The sequence below is a fragment of the Ranitomeya imitator genome, chromosome 6, assembly GCF_032444005.1.
Source record: "Ranitomeya imitator isolate aRanImi1 chromosome 6, aRanImi1.pri, whole genome shotgun sequence".
Classification (NCBI taxonomy): Eukaryota; Metazoa; Chordata; class Amphibia; order Anura; family Dendrobatidae; genus Ranitomeya; species Ranitomeya imitator.
This window is the reverse complement of record NC_091287.1, coordinates 549,680,759-549,707,242: the sequence shown is the minus strand read 5'-3', so window position 1 is coordinate 549,707,242 and position 26,484 is coordinate 549,680,759. Positions and strand designations below refer to the sequence as shown.

Here is a 26,484-nt window from a genome sequence, read left to right as displayed (position 1 = left end):
CTACTCGCTGTTGTTCTTGTTCACTCCCTGATAACTGCTGTTACTTCTGTTATCACCCATTTTTGCTCCTTGCGCGCACAGTTTTCCGTTCTGTTTGGTGCTGGGAAGGTAGCTGAATTTTGAATGCTGCTCTGGATCTTTATTTGCTCCAGTTACTCCATTGGCTGTATTCACATTGCTTCCAATTAGCCTTAGTGTGGGATTATCAGGGATCTAACACTGACGTCGTCAAATGATCTCTAACAATGGCTTTCTCTTTATTACTGATGGGCAGCAGAAGTGTGAATGCAGCTCTGCAGGTCAATGTGCTCCATCCACACCCGTTCTGCAATCACAGTTCTTCTGATTGGCTTTCAAACATCGATTCCCCTCTGTGGTTAGACCTGGCAGCATGTTTGTCCCCCGCGGTCCCATTTTTGCCCTGCTCTTTGGTAATAGGAAGCCAGTAAAGTTTTAGTTGCCGCCTTGTGCCGCCTCCTCGCGTCTTTTCGCTTTTCCTTACATCTCCGCTCATGTAAGTCAGCAGCGTCTTATTTCTGCCGCGTCGGGTTTTCATTTCATACAAGTTTTTCTTCTGATAATTCTCCTTTATTGCTTTCCCCACTTAACCACACGGCGCCTGTAATTACCGCACGGGACACAATGGGCTTTATATAGTGTCCGCTCCCTCGCTGCCATTCATTGCAGGCGTCTTCTGTTCACCGGATCATGCTGAGGCCGAGGGCGGCCGTAACCCTGGTCATAAGCGGGCAACCATACCCCCCCAGAGCAGGGCAAGTCCTCTGCGGGCAGGTCTGTGTCATAACTGGCATCATCCAGCTTTTCCTGGGCACTGAGCGACCGGTTACTGCAGATCGCCACCAAGAGGATCAGGATGAGCAAAAATATATGCACCAGGAGGATGAGCAAAAGTATAGACACCAGGAGGATGAGCAAAGTATAGGCACCGGGAGGATGAGCAAAAGTATAGGCACCAGGAGGATGAGCAAAAGTATAGACACCAGGAGGATGAGCAAAGTATAGGCACCGGGAGGATGAGCAAAAGTATAGGCACCAGGAGGGTGAGCAAAAGTATAGGCATCGGGAGAATCAGGATGAGCAAAAGTATAGGCACCAGGAGGGTGAGCAAAAGTATAGGCACCGGGAGGATGAGGATGACCAAAAGTATAGACACCAGGAGGATGAGCAAAAGTATAGGCACCGGGAGGATGAGCAAAAGTATAGGCACCGGGAGGATGAGGATGACCAAAAGTATAGACACCAGGAGGATGAGCAAAAGTATAGACACCATGAGGATGAGCAAAAGTATAGGCACCAGGAGGGTGAGCAAAAGTATAGGCACCGGGAGGATGAGGATGACCAAAAGTATAGACACCAGGAGGATGAGCAAAAGTATAGACACCATGAGGATGAGCAAAAGTATAGGCACCAGGAGGATGAGCAAAAGTATAGGCAGCGGGAGGATGAGCAAAAGTATAGACACCAGGAGGATGAGGATGAGCAAAAGTATAGGCACCAGGAGGATGAGCAAAAGTATAGGCAGCGGGAGGATGAGCAAAAGTATAGACACCAGGAGGATGAGGATGAGCAAAAGTATAGGCAGCGGGAGGATGAGCAAACGTATAGGCACCGGGAGGATGAGCAAAAGTATAGACACCAGGAGGATGAGGATGAGCAAAAGTATAGACACCAGGAGGATGAGCAAAAGTATAGGCACCAGGAGGATGAGGATGACCAAAAGTATAGACACCAGGAGGATGAGGATGAGAAAAAGTATAGACACCAGGCGGATGAGCAAAAGTATAGGCACCAGGTGGATGAGGATGAGCAAAAGTATAGGCACCAGGAGGATGAGCAAAAGTGTAGGCACCAGGTGGATGAGGATGAGCAAAAGTATAGGCACCAGGAGGATGAGCAAAAGTATAGGCACCGGGAGGATGAGGATGAGCAAAAGTATAGGCACCGGGAGGATGAGCAAACGTATAGGCACCGGGAGGATGAGCAAAAGTATAGACACCAGGAGGATGAGGATGACCAAAAGTATAGACACCAGGAGGATGAGGATGAGCAAAAGTATAGGCACCAGGAGGATGAGCAAAAGTATAGGCACCAGGTGGATGAGGATGAGCAAAAGTATAGGCACCAGGAGGATGAGCAAAAGTATAGACACCAGGAGGATGAGGATGAGCAAAAGTATAGGCACCAGGAGGATGAGCAAAAGTATAGGCACCAGGTGGATGAGGATGAGCAAAAGTATAGGCACCGGGAGGATGAGCAAAAGTATAGACACCAGGAGGATGAGGATGACCAAAAGTATAGACACCAGGAGGATGAGGATGAGCAAAAGTATAGGCACCAGGTGGATGAGGATGAGCAAAAGTATAGGCACCAGGTGGATGAGGATGAGCAAAAGTATAGACACCAGGAGGATGAGCAAAAGTATAGGCACCAGGTGGATGAGGATGAGCAAAAGTATAGGCTCCAGGAGGATGAGCAAAAGTATAGGCACCAGGTGGATGAGGATGAGCAAAAGTATAGACACCAGGAGGATGAGGATGAGCAAAAGTATAGGCACCGGGAGGATGAGGATGAGCAAAAGTATAGACACCAGGCGGATGAGCAAAAGTATAGGCACCAGGTGGATGAGGATGAGCAAAAGTATAGACACCAGGATATTCAGGCTGAAGGGAGATATATGCACTAGAATGAGCAGGATGAACGCAGGTATAGGGAGTAGGACAAGGATGATCAGGCTGAGTAGAGGTATAGGCACCAGGAGAGCAGGCTGAATGGAAGTATAGTCACCAGGATGATCAGGCAGAGTAGAGGTATAGTCACCAGGATGAACAGGCTGAACAGAGACATAGACACCAGGAGGATCAGGCTTAATTGAAGTATAGGCGCCATTATGAGCAGGCTGAAAAGAGGTATAGGCACCAGGGGGACCAGGCTGGACAAAAGTATCATCCTGGTGCTTATAACATGCCCTGTTTGTGCCACACCCTTCTTTTCACACCCTATTTATACCACATCCTTCTATTATTCCACACCTTGTTTATACCACACCCTATTTATACCAGGCAATATTTATGCTACATCCTTCTTTTCACGCCCTCTCTGTATCACGCCCTATTTATTCCACACCCTGTTTATTCCACATTGTATTTAACCCCCTAGCACAGAGGTCCCCAACTCCAGTCCTCAAGGCCCACCAACAGGTCATGTTTTCAGGATTTCCTTTGCATTGCACAGGTGATGCAATTATTACCTGGGCAAGACTAAGGAAATCCTGAAAACATGACCTGTTGGTGGGCCTTGAGGACTGGAGTTGGGGACCTCTGCCCTAGCAGTCTACTCGCCGTTGTTCTTGTTCACTCCCTGATAACTGCTGTTACTTCTGGGTTACTAAGCTGGACAAAAGTATCATCCTGGTGGTTATACTTTTGTCCAGCCTGGTCCTCCTGGTGCCTATACCTCTTTTCAGCCTGCTCAAAATGGCGCCTATACTTCAATTAAGCCTGATCCTCGTGGTGTCTATGTCTCTGTTTAGCTTGATCACCTGGTGCCTATATTTTGGTTCAGCCTGTTCATCCTGGTGCCTATACCTCTGTTCAGCCTGATCATCCTGGTGACTATACCTCTACTCTGCCTGATCATCCTGGTGACTATACTTCCATTCAGCCTGCTCTCCTGGTGCCTATACCTCTGCTCAGCCTGATCATCCTTGTCCTACTCCCTATACCTGCGTTCATCCTGCTCATTCTAGTGCCTATGTCTCCCTTCAGCCTGAATATCCTGGTGCATATACCTTTGTTCAGCCTGGTCCTCCTAGTGCCTATACCTCTTTTCAGCCCGCTCATTGTGGTGCCTATACTTCTATTCAGCCTTATCCGCCTGGTTCCTATACCTCTGTTCAACCTGATCATCCTGGTCCCTATACCTCTGTTCATCCAGCTCGTCCTATAGGCACTAGGAGTATCAGGCTGAGCAGAAGTGTAGGCACCCAAATAATAAGGCTGAAAAGACGTATAACCACCAGGATGATCAGGCTGAACAGAGGCATAGGCACCAGGAGGATCAGGTTGAACAGAGGCATAGGAAGCAGGTTGATCAGGCTGAACAGAGGTATAGGCACCAGGATGAGGAGTCTGAATGGAGGTATAGGCACCAGGTTGATCAGGCTGAGAAGTGGTATGTGCACCAGGAGAACAGGCTGAACAGACGTGTAACCACCAGGTTGATCAGGCTGAACAGAGGCATAGGTGCCAGGATGAGCAGGCTGAATGGAGGTATAGGCACCAGGATGAGCAGGCTGAACAGAGGTATAGGCCCCAGAATGACCAGGCTGAGCAGTGGTATGTGCACCAGGAGAACAGGCTGAACAGTGGTACATGCACCAGGATGAACAGGCTGAACAGTGGTATAGGCACCAGGATGACCAGGCTGAGCAGTGATATGTGCACCAGGAGAACAGGCTGAACAGACGTGTAACCACCAGGCTGAACAGAGGCATAGGTGCCAGGATGAGCAGGCTGAAGAGAGGTATAGGCCCCAGAATGACCAGGCTGAGAAGTGGTATGTGCACCAGGAGAACAGGCTGAACAGACGTGTAACCACCAGGTTGATCAGGCTGAAAAGAGGCATAGGTGCCAGAATGACCAGGCTGAGCAGTGGTATGTGCACCAGGAGAACAGGCTGAACAGTGGTACATGCACCAGGATGAACAGGCTGAACAGTGGTATAGGCACCAGAACCCAGGCTGAGCAGTGATATGTGCACCAGGAGAACAGGCTGAACAGACGTGTAACCACCAGGCTGAACAGAGGCATAGGTGCCAGGATGAGCAGGCTGAAGAAAGGTATAGGCCCCAGAATGACCAGGCTGAACACAGGTATAGGAACCAGGAAGATAAGGAAGATTGTGCTGATGACCTGGCCTCCCGCTTTATAGAGAAAATAGACAATATCCGTCAGGAAATCCGCTCCCAATCACCAAGTTCAGTGACTCCCATCCCTCCCTGCATCTCCCCTGGCTCACTCTCCGCATTTGATCCCATCACAGAACAAGTCGTCTCCAGGCTCCTCTCCTCTTCTCGTCCGACTACATGCACCACCGACCCCATTCCCTCACATCTCCTCCAGTCTCTCTCTCCAGTTGTCACTACTCACCTAACTACAATCTTTAATCTCTCCCTCTCCTCTGGCATTTTCCCCTCCTCCTTAAAACACTCTATCATTACTCAGTTACTAAAGAATCCCACCCTCGACCCATCCTGCACAAACAACTACAGACCAGTCTCCAATCTCCCCTTCATCTCTAAACTCTTGTAGCGTCTAGTCTACTGCCGCCTTACCCGTTACCTCTCCATTGACTCCCTCCTAGACCCTTCACAGTCCAGTTTCCGCCCCCTACATTCGACAGAATCTGCACTCATCAAGATGACCAACGACCTCCTGACAGCAAAATGTAACGGTGACCACTCTCTGCTCATTCTCCTCGACCTCTCTGCAGCTTTCGACACTGTTGACCACCCTCTCCTTCTCTCTAGGCTCCAGTCACTTGGCATTAAGGACACTGCTCTCTCCTGGTTCTCCTCCTATCTTTCTGACCGCTCCTTCAGTGTTCTGTTCTCTGGCTCCACTTCATCTCCTCTTCCTCTCACTGTCGGGGTACCTCAGGACTCAGTCCTTGGCCCCTTCTCTTCTCCCTCTACACGGCCCCAATTGGACAGACCATCAGCAGATTTGGCTTTCAGTACCATCTTTATGCTGCTGACACACAACTATACACGTCATCCCCTGACCTTACCCCCGCTGTACTACAGAATGCCACTGACTGTCTGTCCGCAGTCTCCGACATCATGTCCGCTCTCTATCTGAAACTCAACCTCTCCAAAACTGAACTTCTTCTGCTCCCACCATCTACTAACCTCCCTAAATCTGACATTTCCCTCTCCGTGGGTGGCACCATAATAACACCACCTTCACCTCCCATATACAATCTCTTGCCCACTCGTGTCGCTTACACCTAAAGAACATCTCTAGAATCCGCCCTTTTCTCACCATAGAAACAACAAAAACCCTCACTGTCGCCCTGATCTATTCCCGCCTGGACTACTGTAATGCTCTATTAATTGGCCTCCCTCTCACGCGACTTTCCCCTCTCCAGTCTATCCTTAATGCGGCAGCCAGGGTCGTCCATCTGGCTAATCGTTACTCAGACGCGTCCGCTCTTCGCAAGTCGTTACACTGGCTGCCCATTTATTACAGGATACAATTCAAAGTACTTGTTCTCACCCACAAAGCTCTCCACAGTGCGGCACCCCCTTAGGCTACGTTCACATTTGCGTTGTGCGGTGCAGCGTCGGCGACACAACGCAAATGTAAACGCATGCACAACGCAGCGTTTTGTGACGCATGCGTCCACTTTTGCATGGTTTTTGGCGCAGAAAAAACTGCATCATGCAGCGTCCTCTGCACCCTGACGCATGCGCCACAGTGACGAAACGCAAGTGCAACGCATGTCCATGCGCCCCCCATGTTAAATATAGGGGCGCATGACGCATGCGTCGCCGCGGCTGCGCCCGACGCAACGCTAATGTGAACATAGCCTTACATCTTCTCCCTCATTTCTGTCTATCGGCCTAGCCGTCCGCTGCGCTCTGCAAATGACTTTCGACTAACCTCTGCAACTAATCCGTACCTCCCACTCCTGAATCCAAGACTTGTCCTGTGCTGCGCCAATCCTCTGGAGTGCTCTACCCCAAGATATTAGGACCATCCATAATTTGCATAGTTTTGGGCGCTCACTCAAAACACGTTTGTTCAGAGCGGCCTATCACATTCACTAATCAAAGTCATTTCATGTTTGTGTGTGTGTGTAGCCCATTCACCATCTCCATCTATCCCCCACCCCCTGAAGATGGCTGGACCATCATCAATATACCCAAAAACATAGACCAATAAATACATGTGGGGTACCACCAGAAAAATATTGTATATCCAAAAAAGGGGGGAGTACCAACCAAATATAAAACGAAGATTATTTTATTGATAACAATTAAAATACATACAATGCAGGGAAAAAATGGGGACAAGGCAGAGTAACCCCAAAGCAATCCGTATACAGGTTAAATAACCAAGTATATGTACAAAAAGGAGACAATATGATGGAGCTATATAAACACTTGCACACATATACATATACACACATACTACCTCATTGTGTTTATAATTACTACCAATCCTGAGCCTGCTGATGCATGAGCATTTATTTATTGTCTCCTTTTTGTACATATACTTGGTTATTTAACCTGTATACGGATTGCTTTGGGGTTACTCTGCCTTGTCCCCATTTTTTCCCTGCATTGTATGTATTTTAATTGTTATCAATAAAATAATCTTCGTTTTATATTTGGTTGGTACTCCCCCCCCCTTTTTTGGATATATATATTGTAAATACATCATTGTAAATACATCATTGTAAATACACACCTGTGCTTTGTATCTCCCACCTCATTGTAGATTGTAAGCTCTCACGAGCAGGGGCGGCTTGTGTTGCTTTAATTATTGTATTGTTAACGTTGTTACCTATGGCTGTTGTGTTTGAAGCTGTTAAACTGTAAAGCGCTGCGGAATATGTTGGCGCTATATAAATAAAGATTATTATTATTATGATAATATGAGCAGCTTTGTGCCAAGACATACAGCGCCCCCCACAGGTCAGCGTCTGAACATTTGAGTTGTGTTGGGGTAGCACTGTGTTCCCCATCTCCGGTCCTCAAGAGCCACCAACAGGTCATGTTTTCAGGATTTCCTTAGTATTGCACAGGTGATAATTGCATCACCTGGACAGGCAAGCATTCAATCGCCTGGGCAATACTAGGGAAATCCGGAAAACATGACCTGTTGGTGGCTCTTGAGGACCGGAGTTGGGGAGCACTGGGGTAGCAGCAGGCGGCAGAGCACAATCCGCTGCACATTTTCACGCCTGCACTATAGAAGGGGCGCCCGTGGATTGCGCGGACATGTCAGGATGTAAGACACTCTGCTGTTGCACGTATGGGCTCTTTACTGCCAACCTCAGCGCCTCCATTGCCCGCGGTCGTGTCTACTGTGGTCTGCAGTAAATGGAGCTGGAGATGTGGTTTTCATGTGTCGGCTTAGGAACCGCTCCTGTGAACAGCGCCCTCTACAAAGAAAAGAACAGGATATTCCTCTGCTGATGGTAACCTTTTCTTCACGGTATTTTCCAGACGGCATCAGTGTCAGCGGCCTGCCGGTGTCCAGTCCCTTCCGACACATTGTCAAACCCAGAATGGAAAGCAACAAACCCATCCTACCCCTGGACAGCAAGCGGAGCAGCGACTTCACCCACATCAAGGTCAGTGGTGTTAGGAAAAATCACAAAATGTCCAGGACCCTGAATCCAAGCAAGGGGACGTCTGCCTGATGCTCCTCCTGCCCATTCATGGCTGCTCCTCCTGCCTGCTGCTGCTCCTCCTGCCTGCTGCTGCTCCTCCTGCCTCCTCCTCCTGCTGCTCCTCCTGCCTCCTCCTCCTGCTGCTCCTCCTGCCTCCTCCTCCTGCTGCTCCTCCTGCCTCCTCCTCCTGCTGCTCCTCCTGCTGCTCCTCCTGCCTGCTGCTGTTCTTCCTGTCTACTGCTTGCTGCCCCTACTGCTGCTCCTACTGCCTGCTGCTGCTCCTCCTGCTCCTGTTGCCTGCTGCTCCTCCTACCTCCTCCTCCTGCCTCCTCCTGCTGCTCCTCCTGTCTGCTGCTGCTCTTCCTGCCTCCTGCCTGCTGCTCCTCCTACCTCCTCCTGCTGCTCCTCCTGCCTCCTCCTGCTGCTCCTCCTGCCTCCTCCTGCTGCTCCTCCTGTCTGCTGCTGCTCTTCCTGCCTGCTGCTCCTCCTGCCTGCTGCTACTCCTGCCTGCTGCTACTCCTGCCTGCTGCTCCTGCTGCCTCTTCCTCCTGCTGCTCCTCCTGTGTGGTGCTGCTGCTCTTCCTGCCTGCTGCTCCCCGTGTCTGCTCCCCGTGTCTGCTGCTCCTCCTCCTGCCTGCTGCTCCTCCATCAGCAGCACAGAGTGTTTCAGGAGAGGAGTGTGCTGATCCTATAGGAGGGTACATTGTGGAAGGTGCAGATTCCTCCAGCAGCACAGAGTGTTTCAGGAGAGGAGTGTGCTGATCCTATAGGAGGGCACATTGTGGAAGGTGCAGATTCCACCAGCAGCACAGAGTGTTTCAGGAGAGGAGTGTGCTGATCCTATAGGAGGGTACATTGTGGATGGTGCAGATTCCACCAGCAGCACAGAGTGTTTCAGGAGAGGAGTGTGCTGATCCTATAGGAGGGCACATTGTGGAAGGTACAGATTCCTCAAGCAGCACAGAGTGTTTCAGGAGAGGAGTGTGCTGATCCTATAGGAGGGTACAGTGTAGAAGGTGCAGATTCCACCAGCAGCACAGAGTATTTCAGGAGAGGAGTGTGCTGATCCTATAGGAGGGTACATTGTGGAAGGTGCAGATTCCACCAGCAGCACAGAGTGTTTCAGGAGAGGAGTGCGCTGATCCTATAGGAGGGCACATTGTGGAAGGTGCAGATTCCTCCAGCAGCACAGAGTGTTTCAGGAGAGGAGTGTGCTGATCCTATAGGAGGGTACAGTGTAGAAGGTGCAGATTCCTCTAGCAGCGCAGAGTGTTTCAGGAGAGGAGTGTGCTGATCCTATAGGAGGGTACATTGTGGAAGGTGCAGATTCCACCAGCAGCACAGAGTGTTTCAGGAGAGGAGTGTGCTGATCCTATAGGAGGGTACATTGTGGAAGGTGCAGATTCCTCCAGCAGCACAGAGTGTTTCAGGAGAGGAGTGTGCTGATCCTATAGGAGGGTACATTGTGGAAGGTGCAGATTCCTCAAGCAGCACAGAGTGTTTCAGGAGAGGAGTGGGCTGATCCTATAGGAGGGCACATTGTGGAAGGTGCAGATTCCTCTAGCAGCGCAGAGTGTTTCAGGAGAGGAGTGTGCTGATCCTATAGGAGGATACATTGTGGAAGGTGCAGATTCCTCCAGCAGCACAGAGTGTTTCAGGAGAGGAGTGTGCTGATCCTATAGGAGGGTACATTGTGGAAGGTGCAGATTCCTCCAGCAGCACAGAGTGTTTCAGGAGAGGAGTGTGCTGATCCTATAGGAGGGTACATTGTGGAAGGTGCAGATTCCTCAAGCAGCACAGAGTGTTTCAGGAGAGGAGTGGGCTGATCCTATAGGAGGGCACATTGTGGAAGGTGCAGATTCCTCTAGCAGCGCAGAGTGTTTCAGGAGAGGAGTGTGCTGATCCTATAGGAGGGGACATTGTGGAAGGTGCAGATTCCACCAGCAGCACAGAGTGTTTCAGGAGAGGAGTGTGCTGATCCTATAGGAGGGCACATTGTGGAAGGTGCAGATTCCTCCAGCAGCACAGAGTGTTTCAGGAGAGGAGTGTGCTGATCCTATAGGAGGGCACATTGTGGAAGGTGCAGATTCCACCAGCAGCACAGAGTGTTTCAGGAGAGGAGTGTGCTGATCCTATAGGAGGGCACATTGTGGAAGGTACAGATTCCTCCAGCAGCACAGAGTGTTTCAGGAGAGGAGTGTGCTGATCCTATAGGAGGGCACATTGTGGAAGGTGCAGATTCCTCCAGCAGCACAGAGTGTTTCAGGAGAGGAGTGTGCTGATCCTATAGGAGGGCACATTGTGGAAGGTGCAGATTCCACCAGCAGCACAGAGTGTTTCAGGAGAGGAGTGTGCTGATCCTATAGGAGGGCACATTGTGGAAGGTGCAGATTCCTCCAGCAGCACAGAGTGTTTCAGGAGAGGAGTGTGCTGATTCTATAGGAGGATACATTGTGGAAGGTGCAGATTCCACCAGCAGCGCAGAGTGTTTCAGGAGAGGAGTGTGCTGATCCTATAAGAGGGCACATTGTGGAAGGTGCAGATTCCTCCAGCAGCACAGAGTGTTTCAGGAGAGGAGTGCGCTGATCCTATAGGAGGGTACATTGTGGAAGGTGCAGATTCCACCAGCAGCACAGAGTGTTTCAGGAGAGGAGTGTGCTGATCCTATAGGAGGATACATTGTGGAAGGTGCAGATTCCCCCAGCAGCACAGAGTGTTTCAGGAGAGGAGTGTGCTGATCCTATAGGGGGGTACATTGTGGAAGGTGCAGATTCCCCCAGCAGCACAGAGTGTTTCAGGAGAGGAGTGTGCTGATCCTATAGGAGGGTACATTGTGGAAGGTGGAAATTCCACCAGCAGCACAGAGTGTTTCAGGAGAGGAGTGTGCTGATCCTATAGGAGGATACATTGTGGAAGGTGCAGATTCCTCCAGCAGCACAGAGTGTTTCAGGAGAGGAGTGTGCTGATCCTATAGGAGGGTATATTGTGGATGGTGCAGATTCCTCCAGCAGCACAGAGTGTTTCAGGAGAGGAGTGTGCTGATCCTATAGGAGGGTACAGTGTAGAAGGTGCAGATTCCTCCAGCAGCACAGAGTGTTTCAGGAGAGGAGTGTGCTGATCCTATAGGAGGGTACATTGTGGAAGGTGCAGATTCCTCCAGCAGCACAGAGTGTTTCAGGAGAGGAGTATGCTGATCCTATAGGAGGGCACATTGTGGAAGGTGCAGATTCCACCAGCAGCACAGAGTGTTTCAGGGGAGGAGTGTGCTGATCCTATAGGAGGATACATTGTGGAAGGTGCAGATTCCTCCAGCAGCACAGAGTGTTTCAGGAGAGGAGTGTGCTGATCCTATAGGAGGGCACATTGTGGAAGGTGCAGATTCCTCCAGCAGCACAGAGTGTTTCAGGAGAGGAGTGTGCTGATCCTATAGGGGGGTACATTGTGGAAGGTACAGATTCCCCCAGCAGCACAGAGTGTTTCAGGAGGGGAGTGTGCTGATCCTATAGGAGGGTACATTGTGGAAGGTGCAGATTCCACCAGCAGCACAGAGTGTTTCAGGAGAGGAGTGTGCTGATCCTATAGGAGTATATATTGTGGAAGGTGCAGATTCCCCCAGCAGCACAGAGTGTTTCAGGAGAGGAGTGTGCTGATCCTATAGAAGGATACATTGTGGAAGGTGCAGATTCCTCCAGCAGCACAGAGTGTTTCAGGAGAGGAGTGTGCTGATCCTATAGGAGGATACATTGTGGAAGGTGCAGATTCCACCAGCAGCACAGAGTGTTTCAGGAGAGGAGTGTGCTGATCCTATAGGGGGGTACATTGTGGAAGGTGCAGATTCCTCCAGCAGCACAGAGTGTTTCAGGAGAGGAGTGTGCTGATCCTATAGGAGGGCACATTGTGGAAGGTGGAAATTCCACCAGCAGCACAGAGTGTTTCAGGAGAGGAGTGTGCTGATCCTATAGGAGGGCACATTGTGGAAGGTGCAGATTCCTCCAGCAGCACAGAGTGTTTCAGGAGAGGAGTGTGCTGATCCTATAGGAGGGTACATTGTGGAAGGTGCAGATTCCTCCAGCAGCACAGAGTGTTTCAGGAGAGGAGTGTGCTGATCCTATAGGAGGGTACATTGTGGATGGTGCAGATTCCTCCAGCAGCACAGAGTGTTTCAGGAGAGGAGTGTGCTGATCCTATAGGAGGGTACAGTGTAGAAGGTGCAGATTCCTTCAGCAGCACAGAGTGTTTCAGGAGAGGAGTGCGCTGATCCTATAGAAGGATACATTGTGGAAGGTGCAGATTCCTCCAGCAGCACAGAGTGTTTCAGGAGAGGAGTGTGCTGATCCTATAGGAGGATACATTGTGGAAGGTGCAGATTCCTCCAGCAGCACAGAGTGTTTCAGGAGAGGAGTGTGCTGATCCTATAGGAGGATACATTGTGGAAGGTGCAGATTCCTCCAGCAGCACAGAGTGTTTCAGGAGAGGAGTGTGCTGATCCTATAGGAGGGCACATTGTGGAAGGTGCAGATTCCTCCAGCAGCACAGAGTGTTTCAGGAGAGGAGTGGGCTGATCCTATAGGAGGATACATTGTGGAAGGTGCAGATTCCTCCAGCAGCACAGAGTGTTTCAGGAGAGGAGTGGGCTGATCCTATAGGAGGATACATTGTAAAAAGGTGCAGATTCCACCAGCAGCACAGAGTGTTTCAGGAGAGGAGTGTGCTGATCCTATAGGAGGGCACATTGTGGAAGGTGCAGATTCCTCCAGCAGCACAGAGTGTTTCAGGAGAGGAGTGTGCTGATCCTATAGGAGGATACATTGTGGAAGGTGCAGATTCCATCAGCAGCACAGAGTGTTTCAGGAGAGGAGTGTGCTGATCCTATAGGGGGGTACAGTGTAGAAGGTGCAGATTCCTCCAGCAGCACAGAGTGTTTCAGGAGAGGAGTGTGCTGATCCTATAGGAGGGTACATTGTGGAAGGTGCAGATTCCTCCAGCAGCACAGAGTGTTTCAGGAGAGGAGTGTGCTGATCCTATAGGAGGGGACATTGTGGAAGGTGCAGATTCCTCCAGCAGCACAGAGTGTTTCAGGAGAGGAGTGTGCTGATCCTATAGGAGGGTACATTGTAGAAGGTGCAGATTCCTCCAGCAGCACAGAGTGTTTCAGGAGAGGAGTGTGCTGATCCTATAGGAGGATACATTGTGGAAGGTGCAGATTCCACCAGCAGCACAGAGTGTTTCAGGAGAGGAGTGTGCTGATCCTATAGGAGGATACATTGTGGAAGGTGCAGATTCCTCCAGCAGCACAGAGTGTTTCAGGAGAGGAGTGTGCTGATCCTATAGGGGGGTACATTGTGGAAGGTGCAGATTCCACCAGCAGCACAGAGTGTTTCAGGAGAGGAGTGTGCTGATCCTATAGGAGGGCACATTGTGGAAGGTGCAGATTCCCCCAGCAGCACAGAGTGTTTCAGGAGAGGAGTGTGCTGATCCTATAGGAGGGCACATTGTGGAAGGTGCAGATTCCCCCAGCAGCACAGAGTGTTTCAGGAGAGGAGTGTGCTGATCCTATAGGAGGATACATTGTGGAAGGTGCAGATTCCACCAGCAGCACAGAGTGTTTCAGGAGAGGAGTGTGCTGATCCTATAGGAGGGTACATTGTAGAAGGTGCAGATTCCTCCAGCAGCACAGAGTGTTTCAGGAGAGGAGTGTGCTGATCCTATAGGAGGATACATTGTGGAAGGTGCAGATTCCACCAGCAGCACAGAGTGTTTCAGGAGAGGAGTGTGCTGATCCTATAGGAGGGTACATTGTAGAAGGTGCAGATTCCTCCAGCAGCACAGAGTGTTTCAGGAGAGGAGTGTGCTGATCCTATAGGAGGGTACATTGTAGAAGGTGCAGATTCCTCCAGCAGCACAGAGTGTTTCAGGAGAGGAGTGTGCTGATCCTATAGGAGGGCACATTGTAGAAGGTGCAGATTCCTCCAGCAGCACAGAGTGTTTCAGGAGAGGAGTGTGCTGATCCTATAGGAGGGTACATTGTAGAAGGTGCAGATTCCTCCAGCAGCACAGAGTGTTTCAGGAGAGGAGTGTGCTGATCCTATAGGAGGATACATTGTGGAAGGTACAGATTCCTCCAGCAGCACAGAGTGTTTCAGGAGAGGAGTGTGCTGATCCTATAGGAGGGTACATTGTGGAAGGTGCAGATTCCACCAGCAGCACAGAGTGTTTCAGGAGAGGAGTGTGCTGATCCTATAGGAGGGCACATTGTGGAAGGTGCAGATTCCTCCAGCAGCACAGAGTGTTTCAGGAGAGGAGTGTGCTGATCCTATAGGAGGATACATTGTGGATGGTGCAGATTCCTCCAGCAGCACAGAGTGTTTCAGGAGAGGAGTGCGCTGATCCTATAGGAGGGTACATTGTGGAAGGTGCAGATTCCACCAGCAGCACAGAGTGTTTCAGGAGAGGAGTATGCTGATCCTATAGGGGGGTACATTGTGGAAGGTGCAGATTCCTCCAGCAGCACAGAGTGTTTCAGGAGAGGAGTGTGCTGATCCTATAGGAGGATATATTGTGGATGGTGCAGATTCCACCAGCAGCACAGAGTGTTTCAGGAGAGGAGTGTGCTGATCCTATAGGAGGGCACATTGTGGAAGGTGCAGATTCCTCCAGCAGCACAGAGTGTTTCAGGAGAGGAGTATGCTGATCCTATAGGGGGGTACATTGTGGAAGGTGCAGATTCCTCCAGCAGCACAGAGTGTTTCAGGAGAGGAGTGTGCTGATCCTATAGGAGGATATATTGTGGATGGTGCAGATTCCACCAGCAGCACAGAGTGTTTCAGGAGAGGAGTGTGCTGATCCTATAGGAGGATACATTGTGGAAGGTGCAGATTCCTCCAGCAGCACAGAGTGTTTCAGGAGAGGAGTGTGCTGATCCTATAGGGGGGTACATTGTGGAAGGTGCAGATTCCTCCAGCAGCACAGAGTGTTTCAGGAGAGGAGTGTGCTGATCCTATAGGAGGATATATTGTGGATGGTGCAGATTCCACCAGCAGCACAGAGTGTTTCAGGAGAGGAGTGTGCTGATCCTATAGGAGGATACATTGTGGAAGGTGCAGATTCCTCCAGCAGCACAGAGTGTTTCAGGAGAGGAGTGTGCTGATCCTATAGGAGGGCACATTGTGGAAGGTACAGATTCCACCAGCAGCACAGAGTGTTTCAGGAGAGGAGTGTGCTGATCCTATAGGAGGGGACATTGTGGAAGGTGCAAATTCCACCAGCAGCACAGAGTGTTTCAGGAGAGGAGTGTGCTGATCCTATAGGAGGGCACATTGTGGAAGGTGCAGATTCCTCCAGCAGCACAGAGTGTTTCAGGAGAGGAGTGTGCTGATCCTATAGGAGGATACATTGTGGAAGGTGCAGATTCCTCCAGCAGCACAGAGTGTTTCAGGAGAGGAGTGTGCTGATCCTATAGGAGGGCACATTGTGGAAGGTACAGATTCCACCAGCAGCACAGAGTGTTTCAGGAGAGGAGTGTGCTGATCCTATAGGAGGGGACATTGTGGAAGGTGCAAATTCCACCAGCAGCACAGAGTGTTTCAGGAGAGGAGTGTGCTGATCCTATAGGAGGGCACATTGTGGAAGGTGCAGATTCCTCCAGCAGCACAGAGTGTTTCAGGAGAGGAGTGTGCTGATCCTATAGGGGGGTACATTGTGGAAGGTGCAGATTCCTCCAGCAGCACAGAGTGTTTCAGGAGAGGAGTGTGCTGATCCTATAGGAGGATATATTGTGGATGGTGCAGATTCCACCAGCAGCACAGAGTGTTTCAGGAGAGGAGTGTGCTGATCCTATAGGAGGATACATTGTGGAAGGTGCAGATTCCTCCAGCAGCACAGAGTGTTTCAGGAGAGGAGTGTGCTGATCCTATAGGAGGGCACATTGTGGAAGGTACAGATTCCACCAGCAGCACAGAGTGTTTCAGGAGAGGAGTGTGCTGATCCTATAGGAGGGGACATTGTGGAAGGTGCAAATTCCACCAGCAGCACAGAGTGTTTCAGGAGAGGAGTGTGCTGATCCTATAGGAGGGCACATTGTGGAAGGTGCAGATTCCTCCAGCAGCACAGAGTGTTTCAGGAGAGGAGTGCGCTGATCCTATAGGAGGGCACATTGTGGAAGGTGCAGATTCCACCAGCAGCACAGAGTGTTTCAGGAGAGGAGTGTGCTGATCCTATAGGAGGATACATTGTGGAAGGTGCAGATTCCTCCAGCAGCACAGAGTGTTTCAGGAGAGGAGTGTGCTGATCCTATAGGAGGGTACATTGTGGAAGGTGCAGATTCCTCCAGCAGCACAGAGTGTTTCAGGAGAGGAGTGTGCTGATCCTATAGGAGGGTACATTGTGGAAGGTGCAGATTCCTCCAGCAGCACAGAGTGTTTCAGGAGAGGAGTGCGCTGATCCTATAGGAGGGCACATTGTGGAAGGTGCAGATTCCACCAGCAGCACAGAGTGTTTCAGGAGAGGAGTGTGCTGATCCTATAGGAGGATACATTGTGGAAGGTGCAGATTCCTCCAGCAGCACAGAGTGTTTCAGGAGAGGAGTGTGCTGATCCTATAGGAGGGTACATTGTGGAAGGTGCAGATTCCACCAGCAGCACAGAGTGTTTCAGGAGAGGAGTGTGCTGATCCTATAGGAGGGCACATTGTGGAAGGTGCAGATTCCTCCAGCAGCACAGAGTGTTTCAGGAGAGGAGTGTGCTGATCCTATAGGAGGATACATTGTGGAAGGTGCAGATTCCACCAGCAGCACAGAGTGTTTCAGGAGAGGAGTGTGCTGATCCTATAGGAGGATACATTGTGGAAGGTGCAGATTCCACCAGCAGCGCAGAGTGTTTCAGGAGAGGAGTGTGCTGATCCTATAGGAGGATACATTGTGGAAGGTGCAGATTCCTCCAGCAGCACAGAGTGTTTCAGGAGAGGAGTGTGCTGATCCTATAGGAGGGCACATTGTGGAAGGTGCAGATTCCACCAGCAGCACAGAGTGTTTCAGGAGAGGAGTGTGCTGATCCTATAGGAGGATACATTGTGGAAGGTGCAGATTCCTCCAGCAGCACAGAGTGTTTCAGGAGAGGTGTGTGCTGATCCTATAGGGAGGCACATTGTGGAAGGTGCAGATTCCTCCAGCAGCACAGAGTGTTTCAGGAGAGGATTGTGCTGATCCTATAGGAGGGCACATTGTGGAAGGTGCAGATTCCTCCAGCAGCACAGAGTGTTTCAGGAGAGGAGTGTGCTGATCCTATAGGAGGGCACATTGTGGAAGGTACAGATTCCACCAGCAGCACAGAGTGTTTCAGGAGAGGAGTGTGCTGATCCTATAGGAGGGTACATTGTGGAAGGTGCAGATTCCTCCAGCAGCACAGAGTGTTTCAGGAGAGGAGTGTGCTGATCCTATAGGAGGGCACATTGTGGAAGGTGCAGATTCCACCAGCAGCACAGAGTGTTTCAGGAGAGGAGTGTGCTGATCCTATAGGAGGGTACATTGTGGAAGGTGCAGATTCCACCAGCAGCACAGAGTGTTTCAGGAGAGGAGTGCGCTGATCCTATAGGAGGGTACATTGTGGAAGGTGCAGATTCCACCAGCAGCACAGAGTGTTTCAGGAGAGGAGTGTGCTGATCCTATAGGAGGGGACATTGTGGAAGTTGCAGATTCCCCCAGCAGCACAGAGTGTTTCAGGAGAGGAGTGCGCTGATCCTATAGGAGGATACATTGTGGAAGGTGCAGATTCCACCAGCAGCACAGAGTGTTTCAGGAGAGGAGTGTGCTGATCCTATAGGAGGGCACATTGTGGAAGGTGCAGATTCCTCCAGCAGCACAGAGTGTTTCAGGAGAGGAGTGTGCTGATCCTATAGGAGAGTACATTGTGGAAGGTACAGATTCCACCAGCAGCACAGAGTGTTTCAGGAGAGGAGTGTGCTGATCCTATAGGAGGATACATTGTGGAAGGTGCAGATTCCTCCAGCAGCACAGAGTGTTTCAGGAGAGGAGTGTGCTGATCCTATAGGAGGGTACATTGTGGATGGTGCAGATTCCCCCAGCAGCACAGAGTGTTTCAGGAGAGGAGTGTGCTGATCCTATAGGAGAGTACATTGTGGAAGGTACAGATTCCACCAGCAGCACAGAGTGTTTCAGGGGAGGAGTGTGCTGATCCTATAGGAGGATACATTGTGGAAGGTGCAGATTCCTCCAGCAGCACAGAGTGTTTCAGGAGAGGAGTATGCTGATCCTATAGGAGGGCACATTGTGGATGGTGCAGATTCCCCCAGCAGCACAGAGTGTTTCAGGAGAGGAGTGTGCTGATCCTATAGGAGAGTACATTGTGGAAGGTACAGATTCCACCAGCAGCACAGAGTGTTTCAGGGGAGGAGTGTGCTGATCCTATAGGAGGGCACATTGTGGATGGTGCAGATTCCTCCAGCAGCACAGAGTGTTTCAGGAGAGGAGTGTGCTGATCCTATAGGAGAGTACATTGTGGAAGGTACAGATTCCACCAGCAGCACAGAGTGTTTCAGGGGAGGAGTGTGCTGATCCTATAGGAGGATACATTGTGGAAGGTGCAGATTCCACCAGCAGCACAGAGTGTTTCAGGAGAGGAGTGTGCTGATCTTATAGGGAGGGCACATTGTGGAAGGTGCAGATTCCACCAGCAGCACAGAGTGTTTCAGGAGAGGAGTGTGCTGATCCTATAGGAGGATACATTGTGGAAGGTGCAGATTCCTCCAGCAGCACAGAGTGTTTCAGGAGAGGATTGTGCTGATCCTATAGGAGGGCACATTGTGGAAGGTGCAGATTCCACCAGCAGCACAGAGTGTTTCAGGAGAGGAGTGTGCTGATCCTATAGGAGGGTACATTGTGGAAGGTGCAGATTCCTCCAGCAGCACAGAGTGTTTCAGGAGAGGAGTGCGCTGATCCTATAGGAGGGCACATTGTGGAAGGTGCAGATTCCTCCAGCAGCACAGAGTGTTTCAGGAGAGGAGTGTGCTGATCCTATAGGAGGGTACATTGTGGAAGGTGCAGATTCCTCCAGCAGCACAGAGTGTTTCAGGAGAGGAGTGTGCTGATCCTATAGGAGGGTACATTGTGGAAGGTGCAGATTCCTCCAGCAGCACAGAGTGTTTCAGGAGAGGAGTGTGCTGATCCTATAGGAGGGCACATTGTGGAAGGTGCAGATTCCACCAGCAGCACAGAGTGTTTCAGGAGAGGAGTGTGCTGATCCTATAGGAGGGTACATTGTGGAAGGTGCAGATTCCACCAGCAGCACAGAGTGTTTCAGGAGAGGAGTGTGCTGATCCTATAGAAGGGTACATTGTGGAAGGTGCAGATTCCACCAGCAGCACAGAGTGTTTCAGGAGAGGAGTGTGCTGATCCTATAGGAGGATACATTGTGGAAGGTGCAGATTCCTCCAGCAGCACAGAGTGTTTCAGGAGAGGAGTGTGCTGATCCTATAGAAGGGTACATTGTGGAAGGTGCAGATTCCTCTAGCAGCGCAGAGTGTTTCAGGAGAGGAGTGTGCTGATCCTATAGGAGGATACATTGTGGAAGGTGCAGATTCCTCCAGCAGCACAGAGTGTTTCAGGAGAGAAGTGCGCTGATCCTATAGGAGGATACATTGTGGAAGGTGCAGATTCCACCAGCAGCACAGAGTGTTTCAGGAGAGGAGTGTGCTGATCCTATAGGAGGGTACATTGTGGAAGGTACAGATTCCCCCAGCAGCACAGAGTGTTTCAGGAGAGGAGTGTGCTGATCCTATAGGAGGGCACATTGTGGAAGGTGCAGATTCCACCAGCAGCACAGAGTGTTTCAGGAGAGGAGTGTGCTGATCCTATAGGAGGGTACATTGTGGAAGGTGCAGATTCCACCAGCAGCACAGAGTGTTTCAGGAGAGGAGTGTGCTGATCCTATAGGAGGATACATTGTGGAAGGTGCAGATTCCTTCAGCAGCACAGAGTGTTTCAGGAGAGGAGTGTGCTGATCCTATAGGAGGGCACATTGTGGAAGGTGCAGATTCCTCCAGCAGCACAGAGTGTTTCAGGAGAGGAGTGTGCTGATCCTATAGGAGGATACATTGTGGAAGGTGCAGATTCCACCAGCAGCACAGAGTGTTTCAGGAGAGGAGTGTGCTGATCCTATAGGAGGATACATTGTGGAAGGTGCAGATTCCACCAGCAGCACAGAGTGTTTCAGGAGAGGAGTGTGCTGATCCTATAGGAGGATACATTGTGGAAGGTGCAGATTCCACCAGCAGCACAGAGTGTTTCAGGAGAGGAGTGTGCTGATCCTATAGGAGGATACATTGTGGAAGGTGCAGATTCCTCCAGCAGCACAGAGTGTTTCAGGAGAGGAGTGTGCTGATCCTATAGGAGGATACATTGTGGAAGGTGCAGATTCCACCAGCAGCACAGAGTGTTTCAGGAGGGGAGTGTGCTGATCCTATAGGAGGGCACATTGTGGAAGGTGCAGATTCCTCCAGCAGCACAGAGTGTTTCAGGAGAGGAGTGTGCTGATCCTATAGGAGGGTACATTGTGGAAGGTGCAGATTCCACCAGCAGCACAGAGTGTTTCAGGAGAGGAGTGTGCTGATCCTATAGGAGGATACATTGTGGAAGGTGCAGATTCCTTCAGCAGCACAGAGTGTTTCAGGAGAGGAGTGTGCTGATCCTATAGGAGGGCACATTGTGGAAGGTGCAGATTCCTCCAGCAGCACAGAGTGTTTCAGGAGAGGAGTGTGCTGATCCTATAGGAGGGTACATTGTGGAAGGTGCAGATTCCACCAGCAGCACAGAGTGTTTCAGGAGAGGAGTGTGCTGATCCTATAGGAGGATACATTGTGGAAGGTGCAGATTCCTTCAGCAGCACAGAGTGTTTCAGGAGAGGAGTGCGCTGATCCTATAGGAGGGGACATTGTGGAAGGTGCAGATTCCTCCAGCAGCACAGAGTGTTTCAGGAGAGGAGTGTGCTGATCCTATAGGAGGGGACATTGTGGAAGGTGCAGATTCCTCCAGCAGCACAGAGTGTTTCAGGAGAGGAGTGTGCTGATCCTATAGGAGGGTACATTGTGGAAGGTGCAGATTCCTCCAGCAGCACAGAGTGTTTCAGGAGAGGAGTGCGCTGATCCTATAGGAGGGTACATTGTGGAAGGTGCAGATTCCTCCAGCAGCACAGAGTGTTTCAGGAGAGGAGTGCGCTGATCCTATAGGAGGGTACATTGTGGAAGGTGCAGATTCCTCCAGCAGCACAGAGTGTTTCAGGAGAGGAGTGTGCTGATCCTATAGGAGGGTACATTGTGGAAGGTGCAGATTCCTCCAGCAGCACAGAGTGTTTCAGGAGAGGAGTGTGCTGATCCTATAGGAGGATAAATTGTGGAAGGTGCAGATTCCTCCAGCAGCACAGAGTGTTTCAGGAGAGGAGTGCGCTGATCCTATAGGAGGATACATTGTGGAAGGTACAGATTCCCCCAGCAGCACAGAGTGTTTCAGGAGAGGAGTGTGCTGATCCTATAGGAGGGTACATTGTGGAAGGTGCAGATTCCTCCAGCAGCACAGAGTGTTTCAGGAGAGGAGTGCGCTGATCCTATAGGAGGATACATTGTGGAAGGTGCAGATTCCTTCAGCAGCACAGAGTGTTTCAGGAGAGGAGTGTGCTGATCCTATAGGAGGGGACATTGTGGAAGGTGCAGATTCCTCCAGCAGCACAGAGTGTTTCAGGAGAGGAGTGTGCTGATCCTATAGGAGGGCACATTGTGGAAGGTGCAGATTCCCCCAGCAGCACAGAGTGTTTCAGGAGAGGAGTGTGCTGATCCTATAGGAGGGCACATTGTGGATGGTGCAGATTCCCCCAGCAGCACAGAGTGTTTCAGGAGAGGAGTGTGCTGATCCTATAGGAGGATAAATTGTGGAAGGTGCAGATTCCACCAGCAGCACAGAGTGTTTCAGGAGAGGAGTGTGCTGATCCTATAGGAGGGCACATTGTGGAAGGTGCAGATTCCCCCAGCAGCACAGAGTGTTTCAGGAGAGGAGTGTGCTGATCCTATAGGAGGGCACATTGTGGAAGGTGCAGATTCCTCCAGCAGCACAGAGTGTTTCAGGAGAGGAGTGCGCTGATCCTATAGGAGGGTACATTGTGGAAGGTGCAGATTCCTCCAGCAGCACAGAGTGTTTCAGGAGAGGAGTGTGCTGATCCTATAGGAGGGGACATTGTGGAAGGTGCAGATTCCTCCAGCAGCACAGAGTGTTTCAGGAGAGGAGTGTGCTGATCCTATAGGAGGGTACATTGTGGAAGGTGCAGATTCCACCAGCAGCACAGAGTGTTTCAGGAGAGGAGTGTGCTGATCCTATAGGAGGGCACATTGTGGAAGGTGCAGATTCCCCCAGCAGCACAGAGTGTTTCAGGAGAGGAGTGTGCTGATCCTATAGGAGGGCACATTGTGGAAGGTGCAGATTCCTCCAGCAGCACAGAGTGTTTCAGGAGAGGAGTGCGCTGATCCTATAGGAGGGTACATTGTGGAAGGTACAGATTCCTCCAGCAGCACAGAGTGTTTCAGGAGAGGAGTGTGCTGATCCTATAGGAGGGCACATTGTGGAAGGTGCAGATTCCTCCAGCAGCACAGAGTGTTTCAGGAGAGGAGTGCGCTGATCCTATAGGAGGGTACATTGTGGAAGGTGCAGATTCCTCCAGCAGCACAGAGTGTTTCAGGAGAGGAGTGTGCTGATCCTATAGGAGGGTACATTGTGGAAGGTGCAGATTCCTCCAGCAGCACAGAGTGTTTCAGGAGAGGAGTGTGCTGATCCTATAGGAGGGGACATTGTGGAAGGTGCAGATTCCTCCAGCAGCACAGAGTGTTTCAGGAGAGGAGTGTGCTGATCCTATAGGAGGGTACATTGTGGAAGGTGCAGATTCCACCAGCAGCACAGAGTGTTTCAGGAGAGGAGTGTGCTGATCCTATAGGAGGGCACATTGTGGAAGGTGCAGATTCCCCCAGCAGCACAGAGTGTTTCAGGAGAGGAGTGTGCTGATCCTATAGGAGGGCACATTGTGGAAGGTGCAGATTCCTCCAGCAGCACAGAGTGTTTCAGGAGAGGAGTGCGCTGATCCTATAGGAGGGTACATTGTGGAAGGTGCAGATTCCTCCAGCAGCACAGAGTGTTTCAGGAGAGGAGTGTGCTGATCCTATAGGAGGGTACATTGTGGAAGGTGCAGATTCCTCCAGCAGCACAGAGTGTTTCAGGAGAGGAGTGCGCTGATCCTATAGGAGGGTACATTGTGGAAGGTACAGATTCCTCCAGCAGCACAGAGTGTTTCAGGAGAGGAGTGTGCTGATCCTATAGGAGGGTACATTGTGGATGGTGCAGATTCCCCCAGCAGCACAGAGTGTTTCAGGAGAGGAGTGTGCTGATCCTATAGGAGGGCACATTGTGGATGGTGCAGATTCCCCCAGCAGCACAGAGTGTTTCAGGAGAGGAGTGTGCTGATCCTATAGGAGGGTACATTGTGGAAGGTGCAGATTCCACCAGCAGCACAGAGTGTTTCAGGAGAGGAGTGTGCTGATCCTATAGGAGGATACATTGTGGAAGGTACAGATTCCTCCAGCAGCACAGAGTGTTTCAGGAGATGAGTGTGCTGATCCTATAGGAGGATACATTGTGGAAGGTGCAGATTCCACCAGCAGCACAGAGTGTTTCAGGAGAGGAGTGTGCTGATCCTATAGGAGGATACATTGTGGAAGGTGCAGATTCCCCCAGCAGCACAGAGTGTTTCAGGAGAGGAGTGTGCTGATCCTATAGGAGGGTACATTGTGGAAGGTGCAGATTCCTCCAGCAGCACAGAGTGTTTCAGGAGAGGAGTGTGCTGATCCTATAGGAGGGTACATTGTGGAAGGTACAGATTCCTCCAGCAGCACAGAGTGTTTCAGGAGAGGAGTGTGCTGATCCTATAGGAGGGTACATTGTGGAAGGTACAGATTCCTCCAGCAGCACAGAGTGTTTCAGGAGAGGAGTGTGCTGATCCTATAGGAGGGTACATTGTGGAAGGTACAGATTCCTCCAGCAGCACAGAGTGTTTCAGGAGATGAGTGTGCTGATCCTATAGGAGGATACATTGTGGAAGGTGCAGATTCCACCAGCAGCACAGAGTGTTTCAGGAGAGGAGTGCGCTGATCCTATAGGAGGATACATTGTGGAAGGTGCAGATTCCCCCAGCAGCACAGAGTGTTTCAGGAGAGGAGTGTGCTGATCCTATAGGAGGGTACATTGTGGAAGGTGCAGATTCCTCCAGCAGCACAGAGTGTTTCAGGAGAGGAGTGCGCTGATCCTATAGGAGGGTACATTGTGGAAGGTGCAGATTCCTCCAGCAGCACAGAGTGTTTCAGGAGAGGAGTGTGCTGATCCTATAGGAGGGTACATTGTGGAAGGTACAGATTCCTCCAGCAGCACAGAGTGTTTCAGGAGATGAGTGTGCTGATCCTATAGGAGGATACATTGTGGAAGGTGCAGATTCCACCAGCAGCACAGAGTGTTTCAGGAGAGGAGTGTGCTGATCCTATAGGAGGATACATTGTGGAAGGTGCAGATTCCACCAGCAGCACAGAGTGTTTCAGGAGAGGAGTGTGCTGATCCTATAGGAGGGTACATTGTGGAAGGTGCAGATTCCTCCAGCAGCACAGAGTGTTTCAGGAGAGGAGTGCGCTGATCCTATAGGAGGGTACATTGTGGAAGGTGCAGATTCCTCCAGCAGCACAGAGTGTTTCAGGAGAGGAGTGTGCTGATCCTATAGGAGGGTACATTGTGGAAGGTGCAGATTCCCCCAGCAGCACAGAGTGTTTCAGGAGAGGAGTGTGCTGATCCTATAGGAGGATACATTGTGGAAGGTGCAGATTCCTCCAGCAGCACAGAGTGTTTCAGGAGAGGAGTGTGCTGATCCTATAGGAGGGTACATTGTGGAAGGTGCAGATTCCTCCAGCAGCACAGAGTGTTTCAGGAGAGGAGTGTGCTGATCCTATAGGAGGGTACATTGTGGAAGGTACAGATTCCTCCAGCAGCACAGAGTGTTTCAGGAGAGGAGTGTGCTGATCCTATAGGAGGGTACATTGTGGAAGGTGCAGATTCCTCCAGCAGCACAGAGTGTTTCAGGAGAGGAGTGTGCTGATCCTATAGGAGGGTACATTGTGGATGGTGCAGATTCCCCCAGCAGCACAGAGTGTTTCAGGAGAGGAGTGTGCTGATCCTATAGGAGGGCACATTGTGGATGGTGCAGATTCCCCCAGCAGCACAGAGTGTTTCAGGAGAGGAGTGTGCTGATCCTATAGGAGGGCACATTGTGGAAGGTGCAGATTCCTCCAGCAGCACAGAGTGTTTCAGGAGAGGAGTGTGCTGATCCTATAGGAGGATACATTGTGGAAGGTGCAGATTCCACCAGCAGCACAGAGTGTTTCAGGAGAGGAGTGTGCTGATCCTATAGGAGGATACATTGTGGAAGGTGCAGATTCCACCAGCAGCACAGAGTGTTTCAGGAGAGGAGTGCGCTGATCCTATAGGAGGGCACATTGTGGAAGGTGCAGATTCCTCCAGCAGCACAGAGTGTTTCAGGAGAGGAGTGTGCTGATCCTATAGGAGGGTACATTGTGGAAGGTGCAGATTCCTCCAGCAGCACAGAGTGTTTCAGGAGAGGAGTGTGCTGATCCTATAGGAGGGCACATTGTGGAAGGTGCAGATTCCACCAGCAGCACAGAGTGTTTCAGGAGAGGAGTGTGCTGATCCTATAGGAGGGCACATTGTGGAAGGTACAGATTCCACCAGCAGCACAGAGTGTTTCAGGAGAGGAGTGTGCTGATCCTATAGGAGGGCACATTGTGGAAGGTGCAGATTCCACCAGCAGCACAGAGTGTTTCAGGAGAGGAGTGTGCTGATCCTATAGGAGGATACATTGTGGAAGGTACAGATTCCTCCAGCAGCACAGAGTGTTTCAGGAGAGGAGTGTGCTGATCCTATAGGAGGATACATTGTGGAAGGTGCAGATTCCACCAGCAGCA

General features: G+C 50.8%; 1 protein-coding gene across 1 annotated transcript in view; it reads left to right on the top strand.

The window, feature by feature from the left end:
- The window catches only part of TRAPPC9 (trafficking protein particle complex subunit 9), a 645,843-nt gene that overhangs the window by 199,945 nt on the left and 419,414 nt on the right, over positions 1 to 26,484 (top strand). The window contains exon 17 of the mRNA XM_069731953.1: positions 8,255 to 8,382. Coding sequence (XP_069588054.1) covers positions 8,255 to 8,382 — 128 coding nt within the window. The remainder of the gene's footprint in view (positions 1 to 8,254; positions 8,383 to 26,484) is intronic.